The sequence below is a fragment of the Fringilla coelebs genome (assembly GCF_963513975.1).
Source record: "Fringilla coelebs genome assembly, chromosome: 23".
In the NCBI taxonomy this organism is placed as follows: Eukaryota; Metazoa; Chordata; class Aves; order Passeriformes; family Fringillidae; genus Fringilla; species Fringilla coelebs.
In genome coordinates this window covers 2,537,281-2,555,469 of record NC_140049.1, presented here as the reverse complement: position 1 = coordinate 2,555,469, position 18,189 = coordinate 2,537,281, and the positions used below count along the sequence as shown (strand labels likewise).

The window sequence follows — 18,189 nt, the reverse complement described above, 5'->3', positions numbered from 1 at the left end:
TTAACAGCTGGTTAAAAAAAAAAAAAAAAGGAATTTTTACAGAATTTCACACGGAGAGGAACAGAAAGGGTCCCAGGGAAGCAGAGCCGCCAGGATTCTGTGGGATGGAGGAGTTGGGATTCCCAAAAAACCCCAAACCGTGGTCAGGGCGGCCCCAAAGCGCCAGCCAAGGAGAAGCCAGGCAGGAGGATCCCACCCCAATCCCTGGGGACACCCCTTCCCCATCCCAGGGACATTCCCAGCCCTCATCCCAACATCCCAAACCCATCCCAGACATCCAAACCCTCCCAGGGGCACCAGGAGGGGAGGCAGGATTGGGGGATTTTGGGGAGCCCCAATCCCAGAATTTCAGAGGGATCTGGGAAGGACAGTTCAGATTTTGCCCTGAAAATCCCAGATTTTGGCCTCAAACCCTAAAATTTTGCCCTGAAGCCCAAGAGAATGAGAAGGAGGAGGAGAGAGGAAGGAAAGGGCTGGGATGAGGCAGGGCAGAGCTGCAGCATGACCAGGAGGGTGACCCCAATGTCCCCAGGGTCACCAAGGTCACAAAACAGGGCAGGGCAGAGCTGTAGCAGGGCCAGGAGGGTGTCCCCAAGGTCACCAATGTCACCCAACAGGGCAGGGCAGAGCTGCAGCATGTCCAGGAGGGTGACCCCAATGTCACCAGTGTCACCCAACAGGGTAGGGCAGAGCTGCAGCCACAACCAGGAGGGTGCCCCCAATGTCCCCAATGTCACCCAACAGGGCAGGGCAGAGCTGCAGCACGTCCAGGAGCGTGTCCCCAATGTCCCCAATGTCCCCAGTGTCACCAGGGTCACCCAACAGGGCAGGGCAGAGCTGCAGCATGACCAGGAGCATGTCCCCAATGTCACCCAACAGGGCAGGGCAGAGCTGCAGCACATCCAGGAGGGTGTCCCCAATGTCCCCAAGGTCACCAGCCCTGAGGTGACACCAAATCCAGGCCCCAAATCCAGCACTGCAGGAGCAGCAAAGGTGACAACAGGGTGGTGGTGACAAGGTGACATCGCAGCCAGTCTGGCTTCACCCCCTCATCCCCCACTGCAAGATGAGCAAAGCCAGCCCCAAAATCACCATTAGGCAGATCTCAGCTTCACAATAACAACAACAACAACAGCAATAATAATAATAATTAATAATTAATAATAACAATAATATAAAAAAAAGAACTCACAAGCCTGCAACAGCTTTAGAAAAGGCACCTGGGGCGTCGCCTCGGCTCGGGGGCAGCGCCCAAAATTTTAATTTTGGATTTTCTTGAGGTTTTTTTTTAAAAAATATAAATAGCTCTTCATCTTAAAAATAGAATCCTCAGCTCGAGGTATTACAGTAGCCTGTGTAAGGACAAGGAGGAGAAAAAAAAATTTTTTTGTTTTTTCGGTTTTGTCGTGTTTTTTGGCTTTTTTTTTGGTGGGGGGGGGTAGTTTTTCGGGTCGTTTTCCTTTTTTAACTGGAGACAGTCATGATGTAGCTTTTCGACGGATTGCTCCGGCCCAGCATCATCTGGTTCTTGCAGGTGAGCATCCCCCCGTAGGTGCCGGCGGGCTGGGCGGCCTGGTAGAGGACGCAGATGGAGCCGTCCTCGCCGATGCGGTAGGAGACCTCGAAGGGATCCACCCAGAGCGTCAGCTCGCGCGGCAGCAGCGCCAGCAGCTGCGGCACCGCCAGCCCGCCCTGCCCCGCCGCCCGGCTCAGCAGCGGGTCCAGCCGCTGGTTGACGCGGATGCAGCGGTAGCCGGAGCCTTTGGAGGGTTTCTCGGGGAACCAGTGGTGTCTGTAGTGCTCTGGGGAGGGAAAAACAGCGGTGAGGAAGGGGTTAAGTGACTTTGGATACCATTGAATTAGAGAGAAAAGGTGAAATCCTAAATAAAATCCTTTTAAGGGTGTCACAGTGGTGTTTGTAGTGCTCTGGGAGGGAAAAACAGCAGTGAGGAAGGGGTTAAGTGACTTTGGATACCATTAAATTAGAGAGAAAAGGTGAAATCCTAAATAAAATCCTTTTAAGGGTGTCACAGTGGTGTCTGTAGTGCTCTGGGGAGGGAAAAACAGCAGTGAGGAAGGGGTTAAGTGACTTTAGATATCACTAAATTAGAGAGAAATGGTGAAATCCTAAAGAGAACCCTTTCAAGGGATTCCCAGTGGTGTCTGTGGTGCTCTGGGGAGGGAAAAAGAAAGGTGAGCGAGGGGTTTAGGGACTTTGGATACCATTAAATTAGAGAGAAATGGTGAAATCCTAAAGAAAACCCTTTCAAGGGATTCCCAGTGGTGTCTGTAGTGCTCTGGGGGGAGAAAAACAGTGGTGAGGAAGGGGTTAAATGACTTTGGATACCACTAAATTAGAGAGAAAAGGTGAAATCCTAAATAAAATCCTTTTAAGGATGCTGCAGTGGTGTCTGTAGTGCTCTTGGGGGGGAAAAAGAGATGTGAGTGAGGGGTTTAGGGACTTTTGATAACACTAAATTTGGGGTTTAAAGGTGAAATCCTAAAGAAAACCCTTGGAAAGGTGTCACAGTGGTGTCTGTAGCGCTCTGGGAGGGAAAAACAGCAGTGAGGAAGGGGTTTAGGGACTTTGGATACCATTAAATTAGAGTTAAAAGGTCAAATCCTAAAGAAAACCCTTTGAAAGGTGTCACAGTGGTGTCTGTGGTGCTCTGGGGAGGGAAAAGAGCAGTGAGGAAGGGGTTAAGTGACTTTAGATATCACTGAATTTGAGCGAAAAGGCCAAATCCTAAATAAAATCCTTTTAAGGATGCCTCAGGGGTGTCTGTAGTGCTCTGGGGAGGGGAAAAGAGATGTGAGTGAGGGGTTTAGGGGCTTTAGATATCACTGAATTAGAGGGAAAAGGTGAAATCCTAAATAAAATCCTTTGAAGGGATTCCCAGTGGTGTCTGTAGTGCTCTGGGGAGGGAAAAGAGATGTGAGAAAGGGTGTCCCAAAAGTAGGTGGGGTTTAAGTTCAGAGTTTAAAGGCCAAATCCTAAAGAAAACCCAGTGAGAAAGGGTGTCCCAAGTAAGGCTCTTTGCCAGCAGGCAGGTGAGGTTTAGGGACTTGAGCTGCTACTAAATTTGGGGTTTAAAGGTGAAATCCTAAAGAACACCCTTTGAAGGGTCTCTCAGGGAACCAGAGGTGTTTGTAGTGCTCCTCCCCAGCAGGCAGGTGGGGTTTAGGCCCTTTAGCTACCATTAAATTCAGGGTTTAAAGGTGAAATCCTAAAGAAAACCCTTTGAAGGGTTTCTCAGAGGTGTTTGTAGGGCTCCTCCCCAGCAGGCAGGTGGGGTTTAGGCCCTTTAGCTGCTGCTAAATTTGGGGTTTAAAGGTGAAATCCCAACCAACACCTGGGCAGAGCCTCCCTGGACGCTGGGAGCACAACAGGAACCGGGCAGAGCCGGAACTAAACCGGGCAGAGCCGGAATTAAACCGTGCCTAAGTTCTGTACCAAACAGGACCCAAATCCCTTTTCCAAGGGGGGCAGGGAGAGGGAATCGCTGCCAGAGCTCCACTGCCCACCCCAAAACGCTTCAGTTCCACCCCAAAACAGCCCAGCAGGACAATGCCAGGGGTTGGGGGTGCTGGGGGCAGATAGGGCACCCCAAAGCTGCCCCGTCCCACCCGGAGCCGGCTCAGCGCTCTGCCGTCCCTTATCGCAGCCCGGCCACCCCTCCCTGCGGCTGATAACAGCCCCGGGCCGCAGGGAGGGACCGCGCTCCGCCCAGGGAGCGCCAGGCGCGGCGGCACCGGCGGCACCGGGCACGGACCTGGCACCGGAACGGCTGGCACCGGGCACGGCACGGACCTGGCACCGGGCACCGGAACGGACCTGGCACCAGTGGCACCGGGCACGGCACGGACCTGGCACCAGTGGCACCGGGCACGGGTGGCATCGGCAGGGCAAGGACCTGGCACCGGGCACAGGTGGCACCGGTGGCACCGGGCACGGCAGGGACCTGGCACCGGACACAGGTGGCACCGGTAGCACTGGGCACGGACCTGGCACCGGTAGCACTGGGCACGGACCTGGCACGGACCTGGCACCGGCACGGGTGACACCGGGCACGGCAGGGACCTGGCACCGGGCACGGGTGGCACCGGCGGCACCGGGTACGGACCTGGCACCGGTGTCTGCACAGCCCCGGGAGGGAGAGCCGGGACACAAAGGGACAAAGGGACAGCCGGCAGCGGGAATGGCACCGGACAGCCCCGAGGGTGCCCCCCGAGCCGAGGGGACACCGAGGGCACCCACGGGGGAACAACGGGGGCACTCGGGAGGGGACACCACGCCCCGGGAGCGACACGGGAAGGGACGTCAGGTCCTGGAAGGAACACGGAGGGCAACCCCGAGGGGACAGCAGGACCCAGCAGTGACACCGGGGCCACTCGGAGGGGACACCACGTCTCGGGACCAAGACGGGAGGGACACCAGGTCCCTCGGAGCAACAACCGGGGGCACTCGGGAGAGACAGCAGGTCCTGGAAGGAGCACAGGGGGCACTAAAAGGACCACCAGGTCCTGGAAGGAGCACAAGGGGCACTCGAAAGGACACCGTGGGTGTCCTCGCACCACCATGGGGGGCACTCAAAGGGCCACCAGGACCCGGAAGGAGCACAGACGGCACTAAAAAGGACACCAGGTCCTGGAAGGAGCACAGCGGGCACTCAAAAGAGCCGCCAGGTCCTGGAAGGCACACGAAAGGGGCACCCCAGCGTCCCCCCGGCCCCGAGGGCCACCAGACGAGCCCGGCCACCAGCGGGCTCCCTCGCCCCGAGCTCACCTGTGAGCGCCTCCCGCAGCGCCCCGCTGAACACCTGCAGCTGCTGCTCGCTGACGCAGCCCCGCGTCCGCAGCAGGCCGGACACGAAGCCCACGGCGGCGGCGATCTCGGGCACCATGTCGGCCCGCGGGCCGCGGCGGTGGCTGTGGCTCATCCCGGCGGGGACGCGGCGACACCCGCGACCTCTCGGCGGCTCCGCGGCGCTCCGGACTGGCGGCGCCCGCCGCGCCCGCGGCTTATATAGGGGGGCTCGCGCGTGACGTCACGGCGCGGCCGCGGCGTTCCAATTGGCCGCGGCGTATGCAAATGAGGGAATGCAAATGCGGAGGGATGGGAATAGCGGCTGAGCTCAGCGCGGTGACGTCACAGCGCGGGGGTGGAGCGGGGGGGGGGCGGTTACCGGGGGAGGAGCGGGGGGAACGGGGGGGGACAGGGGGACAGGGACAGGACAGGGGGACGGGATAGGGACAGGGACAGAGATAGGACAGGGACAGAGGGACAGGACAGGGGGACAGGGACAGGACAGGGACAGAGGGACAGGGACAGGGGGACAGGGACAGGACAGGGGGACAGGGGGACAGGACAGGGACAGGGGGACAGGACAGGGACAGGACAGGGGGACAGGACAGAGATGGGACAGGGACAGGGGGACAGGGACAGGGGGACAGGGACAGGGGGACGGGGACGGGGACAGGGACGGGACAGGGACAGGGACAGGACAGGGACAGAGGGACAGGGACAGAGGGACAGGACAGGGACAGAGGGACAGGGACAGGACAGGGACAGGACTGGGAGACAGGACAGGGACAGCGACAGGGGGACAGGGACAGGGGGACAGGGACAGGGACAGGGGGACAGGGACAGGGGGACAGGGACAGGGGGACAGGGACAGGGACACGACAGGGGGACAGGACAGGGGGACAGGGACAGGGGAACAGGGGGACAGAGGGACAGGGGGACAGGGACAGGACAGGGACAGAGGGACAGGGACGGGACAGGGGGACAGGGACAGGACAGGGGGACAGGGACAGGACGGGGACAGGACAGGGGGACAGGACAGGGACAGAGGGACAGGGGGACAGGGACACGGGGACAGGGACAGGGGGACAGGGACAGAGGGACAGGGACAGGGACAGGACAGGGACAGGGGGACAGGGACGAGACACAGGGACAGGACAGGGACAGGGGGACAGGGACAGGACAGGGGGACAGGGACAGGGACAGGGGGACAGGGACAGCGCAGGTGGGAACAGGAGGAGGCTGGTGGGAATGAGCAGCACGAGGGTGATGCTGTGGCTCAGGAAATCTCTCATGGATCACTGGGTTTTATTTTATTTTTATTTTTTAAATGGGCCTTATGTTGCATGAAATTTTATTTTATTTTATTTTTTAATATATAACCCTGATCTCTTAAAAATTGGATTTATTAAAGTGTGTAATCTCCCCAAATCCAGTTAGGATTGGTAAAGCATCTCCTGGCCTGAACGAATATCTGCTGTCATTTAGGGGGATAACATAAAAATAAAAATAATAAAAATAATAAAAATAATAAAAATAATAAAAATAATAAAATTAAAAACTAATCATGATAATAATAATAGTGATAGTGATAGTGATAATGATAATGATAATAATAATAATAATAATAATAATAATAATAACACTAACTAAAAGAAAGAGGAATAAGAACTGAAAGAAAGAGGAATAAGAACTAGAACAAAAATTCCTTAACACTAACTAAAAGAGTCATAAGAATTAGAACAAACACTTCCCCCTACAACTTTTTCTTTCTTAAAGAGACAAAACCTAAAATTTTTATACTTCTTTGATATAATTTTATACTTCTTTGATATAACTTTATACTTCTTTTTTATAATTTTATACTTCTTTGATATAATTTTATACTTCTTTGATATACTTTTATACTTCTTTTTTATAATTTTATACTTCTTTTATACTTCTTTTATATTTTATATTTCTGGACTATATCTATACTTCTAGAATACATATTTCATACTCCTACTGATACATTCACACACATTTTTCACTCCCAGAATTGCCTTTTTTGGTTCATTTTGGGTGAGGGATCCCCCTGAGCCCTCCCAGGCTGCTCTGCCCCATCCCAGCCCCTCTAATCCCAGTAAATCCCAGTTCTGAGGCTGCATCCCCCCAATCCCACGGAACACCCAGGCAACTCTGCTGGGACAGCCCAGCTCATCCCACCCTTCCAGCAAAAAAAAACCCCAAAAAAATTAAAATAAAAGGGTTTAAAATGGGTGTGGATCATCCCACCCCCTCTGGTTCGCACCCATCAATTCCTGCTCATTAAAATAAAGGATTTTTTAATGATTTAATGGCATTTTGGGCCCAGCTGGAGGAACCAAAGAGCCCTGAAATAAACCCTTCATCCTCCCTGGGTTTAAAATAGCTCTGGAGTCAGGCTGAGCCCCCAGTTCAGCTTTCCTGAGCGGGGCTTAAAGTGACCTCAGCCCTGATCTCCGTCCCCAGGCCGGCCTTGGCTGGAAATAAACCAAATTTTCCATCCAAACCTCCCTGGGTGGGGTTTGTCTCCCACCCTTTTATCCCCCTCAAGGGTTTTTTTTTGGGGATAGAATTTGTAATTCCCTCAGCAGAGCTCAGGTCAGCAGAGCAGGGAAAACCTGAGGGGATTTTTAAGGGAATTGAATGAATTAATTAAGGGAAATGAATGAATGAATGAATGAATTAAGGGAAATGAATTAAAAACCGGCATGGAAATGAAGGGATGAAGGCAGAAATTGGGAATATTTCGAGGGGGAGGAGCTTTTGAGGGTGTGTTTGTTTTTTGAGGCTGGGACTGAAGGTGTTTGAGATGTTTGGATTTAGGTGTTTATTGTTTTTTATGAGTGAAACAGCCCTGTGAGTTTTGGATTTTATTAGGAAAGTAAAACTGGTTAAAAACTGGTTAACTATTTTTCTATAAAAAGACCTTTTTATAAGGTCTTTTAAGACTAAACTATTTAATTAAGAACTGATAATCGGATTATTTTCCCTTCCAAACTAATAATTGATCATTTGGTTATGTGGATTTTTCCATCCCTGGGCTGGATCTCTCCCACTCCTTCCCCACTTCCAGGCTGGATTCAGCCCCCATTCCAGACATCCCTGGATGTTCCTCTCCCCTCTCCTATTTCCCAATCCTTTATTTCTCCCAAAGGGAAGAAAACAAAACTGAGACCTGGAACAGAATCTGTTTTCCACTGACAATTCCCAATTTTCTGCCAGATATTCCCTATTTTTTCCCAGATTCCCTCCCACTCCTTCCCGACTTCCAGACATCCCTGACACCCTCTCCTATTTCCCAATCCTTTATTTCTCCCACAGGGAAGAAACCAAAACAGGGACACGGACCAGGATCTGTTTCCCACTCACAATTCCCAATTTTCTGCCGGATATTCCCCATTTTTTCCCAGATTCCCTGGACTGCATCTCTCCCTCTGCCAGGCTGGATTCCCCCCTCCCAGCCCATTCCTGGGGCTGGAATCCTGGAATTCCACCTTCCCAGCCCGGCTGTTCTCCCCAGCCCTCCTGGCAGCTTTTCCTCCCACGTCATTTGTTTGGAGCTGACGTCGGCGGGGCGAGGGAAGCGCGGCCCTTTTTTGGGAATCTGGGATTTGGGAACAGCAGCTCAGCACTCTCAGCTCCAGGGATAAACACTCCAGGGTTTTTTGGGTTTTTTATCCCCCTACTCTGCTCAGCAGAATATTTTTCTTTCTCTTGAGGAAGCGTTTCCACGGGGAAAATCAGGGAATTTTTAGGGAATCCACAGGGAAAATCAGGGAATTTAATGGCTTCGAAAATCCATTTTATAAAAAATTTCATGGCTTCTGAAATCCTTGAAATCCCTGTGGATTTACCCTGGCTGTGTTTGGAGCAAGGAGAGAAAAGGGATGAGGAAATTCTGAGCATCACCCTCTGCTCCTCAGGAAAAATCTGGGAATTTCAGGGAATCCACAGGGAAAATCAGGGAATTTCATGGCTTCTAAAATCCATTAAAAAAAAAATTCATGGCTTCTAAAATCCTTAAAAATTCCTGTGGATTTACCCTGGCTGTGCTTGGAGCAAGGGAGAAAAGGGGTGAGGAAATTCTGAGCATCACCCTCTGCTCCACGGGGAAAATCTGGGAATTCTTAGGGAATCCACAGGGAAAATCAGGGAATTCCAGGGAATCCACAGGGAAAATGAAGGAATTTCACGGCTTCTAAAATCCATCAAATCCCTGTGGTTTACCTCTACCCTCTCCCCTACCCCAAAACACCACCCCAAAGGGAAATTTGGTTTTTTGGGGTTTTTTTCCCTTATTCCCTTCTTCCCCCAGCTGACTCCTGCCCCTCAGGCCTTGCTGTGGAGCAATTCCCATTCCCAGCTTTTTCCTCCCCTTAATTAATGAACCCTCACAGGGGGTGGGGGCAAAAAAACCCCTCAAAAATTAAAAATAAAAGGCCTCAAAAAGGGGGAGATTTGAGGAGCTCAGAGCTGGAATTCCTGAGCAGAGCGCTTGGAGCACAGCTGGAATAAAGAGAAAAAAAATCTCATTTATGGCTGACAAACATGGCCAGAGGCCAAGGAAAACCCTCCAGGGCTCTGGATCCAGCAGGGTGAGGGGGTGGGAGATATTTTTAGCTGTTTTCTTCCTGCTCCAGAGGCCTTTGGGGGCTGTGAGAGCAGCTCAGGAGCTGCCCTGAGGATGAGGAGGGAGTGGGAGGCTGGAATTTGAGCCCCTTTTAAAGCTCTGATTGCTCCAAGGGCACGGCCATGGGGTGATCCTGGGAAGGGCAGAGGGAGGGGAGAGCCCTGGAGACATCTGGGGGGGATTTTTGTGATTTATTGATCCCCAGCTCAGGATCAGGAGCCTTGGAGCCCTTTATTTTTGTGATTTATTGATCCCCAGTTCAGGATCAGGGCTCTCAGAACCCTTTATCTGTGGGGGATTTTTATTTTCCCTGCTCTGCTGGGCCATTCCCATCCCCAATATCCCTGATCCCAACTGGGAACAACCCCTGAGCAGGGATCAGGAGCCTCAGAGCCCTTTATTTGTGGGGGATTTTTGTGATTTATTGATCCCCAGCTCAGGATCAGGGCCCTCAAAACCCTTTATTTGTGGGGGAAAGAGAAGGAGGAGGAGAAGAAGGAGAAGAAGGAGAGGAAGAAGAAGAAGAGGAAGGAGGAGGAGAAGAAGAAGAAGAAGAAGAAGAAGAAGAAGAGGAAGAAGGAGAAGAAGAAGAAGAAGAAGAAGGAGAGGAAGGAGAAGAAGAAGAAGGAGGAGAGGAAGAAGAAAAGGAAGGAGAAGAAGAGGAGGAGGAAGAAGGAGAAGAGGAAGGAGAAGGAGGAGAGGAAGAAGGAGAAGAAGAAGGAGAGGAAGGAGAAAAGGAAGAAGGAGAAGAGGAAGAAGAAGAAGGAGAGGAAGAAGAAGAAGAAGAAGAAGAAGAAGAAGAAGAAGAAGAAGAAGAAGAAGAAGAAGAAGAAGAAGGAGAGGAAGGAGAGGAAGGAGAAGAAGAGGAAGGAGGAGAGGAAGAAGAAAAGGAAGGAGAAGAAGAGGAGGAGGAAGAAGAAGAGGAAGAAGGAGAAGGAGAAGGAGAAGAGGAAGAAGAAGATGAGGAAGGAGAAGAAGAGGAAGAAGAGGAAGGAGAAGGAGAAGAAGAAGGAGAGGACACACCCAGATTCCTCCATCCTGCCTCCTGAACCCCCGTTCTAAACCCCCAAAATTCCGTTTTCCCCCCTGTGACACACTCACCATCGCTCCACTCAAACCCCTGCGGCTGTCCCCCCTCACACCGAGCTGGAATCGCTCCCGTGGCTCAAACCCAAGGCTCAGGTGTGTCTGACTCCGTGCCGAGGTCCCCGAGCCGGGGTCCGGAGCCATCCCGGAGCTGCCGGGCTCCCGGCAGAGCATCCCCGGGGTTATTCGGGGACAGGACGGGCACAGACGGGGCTGGGGCCGTGTCACAGCAGAGAGAGGAGCGGGGAAAGGCGGGACGGACCGACAGGGCACGGAATGCTCGGGAAACTCCTCTGGGTCCTCCCGAACGTCCCCGGGGACGAGAGGGGACAGAGGAGCCCGGGGAGCCGGGCGGGGGCGGATGCAGCGTTCGCAATGGGCTGAGTCAGAGCCGCGGTTCTGGGAAGGAGGGAGGGAGCGGGGAGGGCTGGGACGGGAAATCTGGGAGAGGAGAGAGGAGGAATTCCAGGGGAACGGGGAGCTGGGAGTGGGGAAACAGCTTGGAAAGTAGAGCCATTCCTATTCCTATTCCTATTATTTCTATTTCTATTTCTATTTCTATTTCTATTTCTATTTCTATTTCTATTTCTATTATTTCTATTTCTATTTCTATTTCTATTTATTTTTAAATTTATTTTTATATTTCTATTTCTATTTCTTTTTAATTTTATGTTTATATTTATATTTAATATGGTTTATTTCTCTTTAATGTAGTATATTTCTTTTCCTATTTCTATTCCTATTTCTATTCCTATTTCTAATTATTTATATTCCTATATGTTTATATTTCTATATATATTACTATTTATCTTACTATTACTATTACTATTTATATTTAATGTGGTTTGTTTATCTTTAATGTCGTATATTTCTATTCCTATTTCTATTCCTATTTCTAATTATTTATGTTCCTATTTATATAATTTATATAATATATTTATAAACATTTATAAATATAATTTTAATAAACTTTATAATTTATAAAAATTATATAATATATTCCTATTCCTATTTCTATTCCTATTTCTATATATTTATATTTATGTTTATGGTTTTTTTCTCCACTGACCTGGTGGGATTCAGAGGGAAAGGAGCTTCCCTGGCTGTCCCAAGCAGGAAGAACGGCCTGTGGTGGGATGGGATGAACTTTAAGATCTCTTCTAACCCAGCCCACTCTGGGATTCCACAATTCCATGTCTCCCACAGCCTTTAAAACCCAGGAGAAACAAACTGCCTTTATCCTGTTGGGTTTTATTTAACCTATCAAAGTGCTCCATTCCTATTAAAAACTGCTAAAAATAAAAATTCCTCTTCAGATCTCGGTTTGTGACGGAACAAAGAGGAACAACAACTCAGCTTTCCGCCCTTTTCTTCTCCAAAATTGCCGGGAGACTCCTGGAAAATCCCTCCAGGGCTGGGAAGGAAGCGCAGGCAACATTGACACCTGCCGTCGGGAATCTTAACAGCCACACATCCAGGGTTCCCCGAGAGCCAGGAGCAGGAAAACACCCCCAAAATAAACTTACAACAGAGAGGATTGCTTGGAGAAAGCTTTAATTAATCATCATTATTGCACACAATTAAATCCGAGGGATGGATTGGCTGGGAAAGGGTCGCGGTCACTGGGGCCAGTTGCAGCAGGAGCAGAGCGGGTCGAAGACCAGCCCCTGCTCGCAGCTCTGCACGAAGGTGTTCCCGTTCAGGCAGTTGTAGAAGTTCCTCTTGTTGCTGGGGTCGGCGTAGATCCCGTTGGGTTTCCCGGCACAGAAACCGGAGCCGCCGGAGCCGCCGGAGCCGCCGGAGCCGCCGGAGCCGCCGGAGCCGCCGGAGCCGCCGCCGGGCGTGGTGGGAGCCTCGGTGACGGGAGGAAGGGGCTCAGTGGGGGGAACGCAGTCTGGAATTCAAGAATTCCAGCAGGAGAAGGTTTATATTAATGTTCTGGGTGTTTCATCCCTCCCACGCCCCCATAGGATGGTTGGGGGTCTCCATCAAGCAGCTGGTGGTGGTGGTGGTGGGAGTCTCAGTGATGGGAGGAGGGGGACACAGTCTGGAATTTAGGCAGGAAAGGGCTGGAAGTGTTTGATTTCTCCTCATCCTTCACAGGGAGTTTGGGAGTCTCCATGAAGGAGCTGCTCCTGCTGGAGGTGGTGGTGGGAGCCTCAGTGATGGGAGGAGGGGGACACAGTCTGGAATTTAGGCAGGAAGGGGTTGGAAGTGTTTGATTCCTCCCCATCCTTCACAGGGAACTTGGGAGTCTCCACGAAGGAGCTGCTCCTGCTGCTGCTGCTGCTGGGAGACTCAAATAGGAGGAGGCAGGGACATAATCTGGAATTTAGGCAGGAAAGGGTTGGAACTGTTTGATTCCTCCCCATCCTTCATGGGGAGCTTGGGAGTCTCCACGAAGGAGAGGTGGTGGGAGCCCCGGTGAGGGGAGGCAGGGGCTCAGAGCGGGAGCACAGTCTGGAATTCAGGTGGGAACAGGTTCAGAACGTTTCATCCCTCCCACACCCCAGCAGGAATTTCAGGAGCCCCCGTCTGGGAGCTGCCCCTGCTCTCCTGGAGCCACTCACCGCCGCTCTGCAGCCCCAGGCCCTTCTTCAGGCTGGAGATCAGCGGGTATTTGCCCTCCTTGCAGAAATCCCCAGTGAAGTCATCCATGTCCAGGGCCCACACCATGGCTCCCCCAAAGTTGTTCTTCTTCAGCCAGTCCACCTGTGGGGAGGAAAACCCCGGTGAGCCCCGGGAACTGATCCCAGGGGAGCTCCAGCCCCATCCCAGGACAGCCCCCAGACCTTGAGGCCGAAGCTCTTGACGTTGTCGTAGCCGACCCACTCGCTGCCCTTGTAGGCGTAGGGGACATCCTGGGGGGCATCCCAGGCCTGGGTGGCTCCAGAGCTCAGCAGAGAGCAGATCTAAGGAGAAGGAAGCAGGAATGTTATCCACAAAAAGGGAAAAGCCCACGCTCTGCCCTCACCCTCTGGTTCTGTGCTGCTTCCCCGTTCCCTGAGTACACAACTCCTTCCCGGTGATGCCACGGAGAGCTCCGTGCCTCAGCCACGCTGAGAACTCCCTGAGAGCTTCCTGATCAACTCCTTCAAGCGATTTGAGCGAGGAATGTGACGGAACATCCCTACCTCGTAGTAAGCCAGAGTTCCAGCCTCCCTGGTGTAGGGCCCAGCGGGGCCAGGGCCGGACGCCGGAGCTCCAACAGAGGTGTCAGATGGGTTCTGCAGGGTGAAGCTCTTTCCATAGGTGGGGAATCCCACAAGCAGCTTCTCAGCCGGGGCACCATTGCTCTTCCAATAATTCATGGCGTATTCCTGCAAGAAAGCCGCCCCCGCTCAAATCTTTGCCGGGATTTGCGGGACGGATTCCTGGAGGTCTCCCCGAGGATCTGGGAGCCGGGAGCGCCCCACAGAGGCACTCACAACGTTGAAGTATTTGTAGTCGCCGCTGTCGGCAGGGCCGGCAAACAGGGGGCTGTTCTCGCCCGTGTTCCTCTCCCAGGAGCCGTGGAAGTCGTAGGTCATGACGTGGAAGTAATCCAGGTACCTGCGGGGAGCGGGGCTCTGTCCTCACCTGAGGCACCCCAGCTGGGGCTGCCACCACCCACAGCCGCTGTGCTGGGGCTCCCTCAGGGGCTTTCATGGCCAGGAACCCCCCAAATCCCACCAGGGACCCCCGGCTGGTCACTCACTTGCCCAGCTCAGCGATCTCGTAGCCAGACTGGATGGTGGAGAGTCCAGCAGCCACAGCAGCAGTGACCATGAGCCGGGGCCTGTTGGTCTGTTTGGCTTCCTGCTCGAAGGCTGCCACCAGTTCCTGAGGGACCCAAGGCACAGGAATCACTGGGGGCTCGGGGCTGAGGCTTTGCAGCGCTCACAGGGCAGAGCTGTGGCCAGCAGAGCCGGGAGCCGAGCCCACCTTAACCAGGACGGTGAAGAGAGCCTTGTCCTGGGCAGGGCTGCCCCTGGAGCCGGGGTATTCCCAGTCCAGGTCCAGCCCGTCGAATCCGTACTGGCGCAGGAATTTGATGACGGAGGTGATGAAGGTCTGGCGGTTCTGGGGCGTGGAGACCATGGTGGAGAACCTGGGCAGGCAGAGCAGGATGAGAGGTGGGGTTTGCGTGGAGCCCCTTCCTCCTCTGATCCCCTTCCCACATTGCCCTTTAGGGCATGGCTTGAACTCACTTGGCTGTGCCGAAATTCCACCCTCCAATGGCCAGCAGGGTCTTCAGATCCTTGTTCCTGCAGGGGAAGGGGCAGGACCCTGAGTTATGGCATGTCAGAATCACAGAATGCGTGTCCACAGCACCCCTGAGCTGCTGCCCCCATGGCTCAGAGGATGGAGCTGTCCCCATGTCCTGCCTTGGCCGTTTTTCTGTCCCTCTTCACTCAGCATCCTTGTGACCGAGCTGAGAGTGAGCGATGGGAAGGAGTGGGAGGGAACAGAGAAGGACAAGGAGGGAGAAAGACACAAGAGGGAGCAGAGAAGGACAGAGACGGGCACAGGAGGGAGGAGAGAAGGGCACAGGAAGGAGCAGAGAATGAAAAGGAGGGAGCAGAGAAGGACAGGGAGAGAGAAGGGCACAGGATGGAGAAGGGCACAGGAGGGAGCAGAGAAGGAAAAGGAGGGAGCAGAGAATGAAAAGGGAGCAGAGAAGGACAGGAGGGAGAAGAGAAGGGCACAGGAGGGAGCAGAGAATGAAAAGGAGGGAGCAGAGAAGGACAGGGAGAGAGGAGAGAAGGACAGAGAAGGGCACAGGAGGGAGCAGAGAAGGACAGAGAAGGACAAGGAGGGAGCAGAGCCCTGCTGAGGCTCCCAGCACTCACTGGTTCTTGAGGCCATTGAAGGACTTGTAGAGGGTCTCGTCGTTCCACTCGTAGGTGGTGATCTCATTGTTGTTCATGCCGGCGAAGGCGTAGATCAGGTGGTTGCACAGACAGGGGTCGACATTTTCGGGGGTGAACTTGCCCAGGCCAGGTCGGTACTGGGCCCAGTTGGTGAAGTAGCAGGTCAGCACATAGGCAGTGCCTGCGGGGACACAGTGGCCATGGAGGGGACAGTGCCTGGGCTCAGCTCCTGCACGGCACCCTCGGGCACCCTGGGCTGCCCCCAGCCCTGCACCCCAGCCTTCCTCCCTTTTCCTCCAGGATCCCTGCTCCAGCAGAACCACCCCTGGCACTGTGGCAGGGCTGCAGCCACAATTCCAATGGCACTGCTGCCAACAGGGTGTCAGGCTGTGTTCTGACTCTGGCAGTGTTGGTTTAGTTCACTGCATTGTTTATTCATCCTTTTTTTCCCTTCCCTATTTTATTTCCTGCTCCCATATTTTTTGCCCTTCATTTTAAATTCACAGTAATTCAGAGGGGTGGGGAGGGTTCCATTCTCCATTCCAGGGCAGGCTCCTGCCCTCCTCAGCAGACACTGCCTTTCCAAACCGAGCCAGCCGGGACAGAGGCAGCGGGGCCGGGCACCCTGGGGCACCCCGGGCTCCCCCAGCCCCGCAGCCCCAGCCTCCCTCCCCGGGCCGGGCAGGGCTCGCTCCCAGCCCCGGGCCCGCGGCTCCCGCCCGCTCCCGGCCCCGCCCGGCCCCGCCCGGCCCGGGGGCAGCGCGGGGGCAGCGGCGGCTCCGGCGGGAGCGGCGCCGGCCCAGGGCACCTACCGAGCTGGGCGTTCAGCAGCAGGGCCACACCTGCGGGCACAAGGACACAACACGGGGGTCACTGCTGTCCTCGGCAGCGCCAGCCTCCCCAGCGAGGCTCCGCTCCCAAGATCAGCCACCAGAGTTTCGCTAAAATTTCGCCAAGCATTTCCAGTGAAATTTGACAGACAATTCCATGTAAGAGCATAGAAAATTTCGCCAAGCATTTCCAGTGAAATTTGACAATTTCATGTGAAAGCATAGAAAATTTCTCCAAGCATTTCAAGTAAAATTTGATAAACGATTCCAGGTAAAAACACCGCAAAGAATGCAAAGAGGTGCCTAAGGAATCATTTGGGGTTTAGGTTGAAGTCTCAAAGCACATTTCAGTTGCAGCCTGCAATCAGCTCTGTCCACGCTCAAAGCAGAACAGATCCCCAACCGCAGCAGTGCTAAAGAAGAGAAATTTCCCTCCCCAGAGGAAATTGAGAAACCTCTGAGAGAAAAGAGAGAGCAGCGTTTTTATCCCTCCAGCGCCCTGGGCAGGCAGCAGAGCTCTGTGCCAGAGCCCCCAGCCCTGCTCAGGAGGGTGCAGAGCTCCAGCCCAGCAGCACTCACCGGCGAGCAGAGTGAGCTTGGCCATCCTGACCAGACTGATGTGCCGGGGCTCTCTCCCTCTTTTATACCCTGCTCCTCTCTGCTGCCAGCCTGGGACCGGCTGGGACGGACAAACATTGCGAAACTTGGCAGAGAGCAGCGCCGCCAAACCTGACCCCAGCACAATGGGGCTGGGCTCTGCAGCTGGAGGGGTCACTGCCGAGGGGCTGTGCCACGTCCTGGTGCTGCAAGGGCACATACAGGACGGGATCAGATTGCTGGCATTGCTCAAACGCTGCCCAGCAGCAGCTCTGTGTCCCCGCAGGGAGCCACGGCTGCAGGGCGTGCCCTTGTGCTGGCCCTGAGCCCTTCCCAGGGCTGGCACTGCCACAGCCCGGCTTTGGCCTGTGCCAGCCTCGGCTGTCCTCGGTGGCAGCGGCCCCAGGCAGGGCTGAGCGGGCTCTGCCTCCAGTCCAGCCCTGCTGGAGGCTCTGGGCTCACTCGTGGGGACAGAGGGACCTTGGTGCTCTCAGCTCAGCTGGGCTCTCCTCAGGGGGGCAGACACGAGGAGTCCCACCACTAAACAAAAACCACATCGGGTTTTACTGTGTCATTCTCCACCTGATAAAGGAAAAATTCTTCTGCAAGAATCGTTGTTTTTTTGTCATCCTCTTTCCCTGATCTCCTGACACCCATGGTCACAAGAACAAGTGGGAGGACAAGGCAGCAGAAGCTGATTCTGATTCACTTTGTTTGCATCAACCCTTGTCACACCTCTGGTTTGGTAATTCCAGTGTTGGTGATCCCAGCAGCCATGGAATGGGCAGGATGAGAGTTTTAGAGGGAAGATGGAGCAGGAAAAGCCCAGAATGGTAAAATCTCTGTGCAACCCAACACTGGATTAGATGGAATGTCCCTGTCTGCTCTTTTTAACTGGAATTCTTTCAGCAAGGACCAATTCTTGTGCCCTTTGTTACCTCCCAGCACTCCTAGGGAACCCACAGCAAACCCCCTTTGTTAGAACAGGAGAAGGGCAGGAGAAGTCCTGCAGGAAAGCTCCAAGATTTGTTACCCCCACATGAACCCAATTCAGTGCCCTTGAGCCTGCCCCAAACTCTCATTTCCACACCCAAACACCTTCCCTGGATAACAGAGCTGAAAATGCTCCAGAGGTCACTGAGGGCGAGATTTTCCAGATCTATCCCGGTTGAATTTGTACCCTGGGACTTTATCAACTCAGAAAAACATTGGAAAAGTACTCCTTGAGGAGTATCCTGTTATCAGCTGTATCCCACCCTGTGCCTGCACCAAAGGCTCAGGCCGGCAGGTTTTAACCTGCAGGTCAGCCACCATCTGATACCAGATAGCAGATAGGATCTGATACCAGGTTGTTTTCCAGGCTTC

At 53.5% G+C, this 18,189-nt stretch overlaps 2 protein-coding genes across 3 annotated transcripts; both read right to left on the bottom strand.

The window, feature by feature from the left end:
- Window positions 1-1,144: 1,144 nt before the first annotated feature.
- Window positions 1,145-4,986, bottom strand: BTG2 (BTG anti-proliferation factor 2). The gene is made up of 2 exons (XM_084220493.1): window positions 4,787-4,986; window positions 1,145-1,802 (listed from the first exon to the last, which is right to left on the bottom strand). Exons 1-2 carry the CDS (start codon window positions 4,938-4,940, stop codon window positions 1,465-1,467), a joined length of 492 nt encoding a protein of 163 aa, XP_084076619.1. The 5' UTR covers window positions 4,941-4,986; the 3' UTR covers window positions 1,145-1,464.
- Window positions 4,987-12,090: 7,104 nt separating this feature from the next.
- LOC311162243 (acidic mammalian chitinase-like) lies at window positions 12,091-16,990 on the bottom strand. Of its 2 annotated transcripts, XM_084220481.1 has the most exons (11): window positions 16,807-16,989; window positions 16,210-16,239; window positions 15,377-15,578; window positions 14,735-14,791; window positions 14,469-14,634; window positions 14,242-14,366; window positions 13,973-14,096; window positions 13,679-13,864; window positions 13,337-13,456; window positions 13,115-13,256; window positions 12,091-12,438 (listed from the first exon to the last, which is right to left on the bottom strand). In XM_084220481.1, the coding sequence occupies exons 1-11, from the start codon at window positions 16,829-16,831 to the stop codon at window positions 12,164-12,166; spliced, it is 1,452 nt and encodes a 483-aa protein (XP_084076607.1). In that variant the 5' UTR covers window positions 16,832-16,989; the 3' UTR covers window positions 12,091-12,163. The 2 variants fall into 2 exon arrangements, with proteins under 2 accessions (XP_084076607.1, XP_084076608.1); XM_084220482.1 differs by lacking the exon at window positions 16,210-16,239 and having other exon boundaries at window positions 16,807-16,990.
- Between the last annotated feature and the right edge of the window lie 1,199 nt (window positions 16,991-18,189).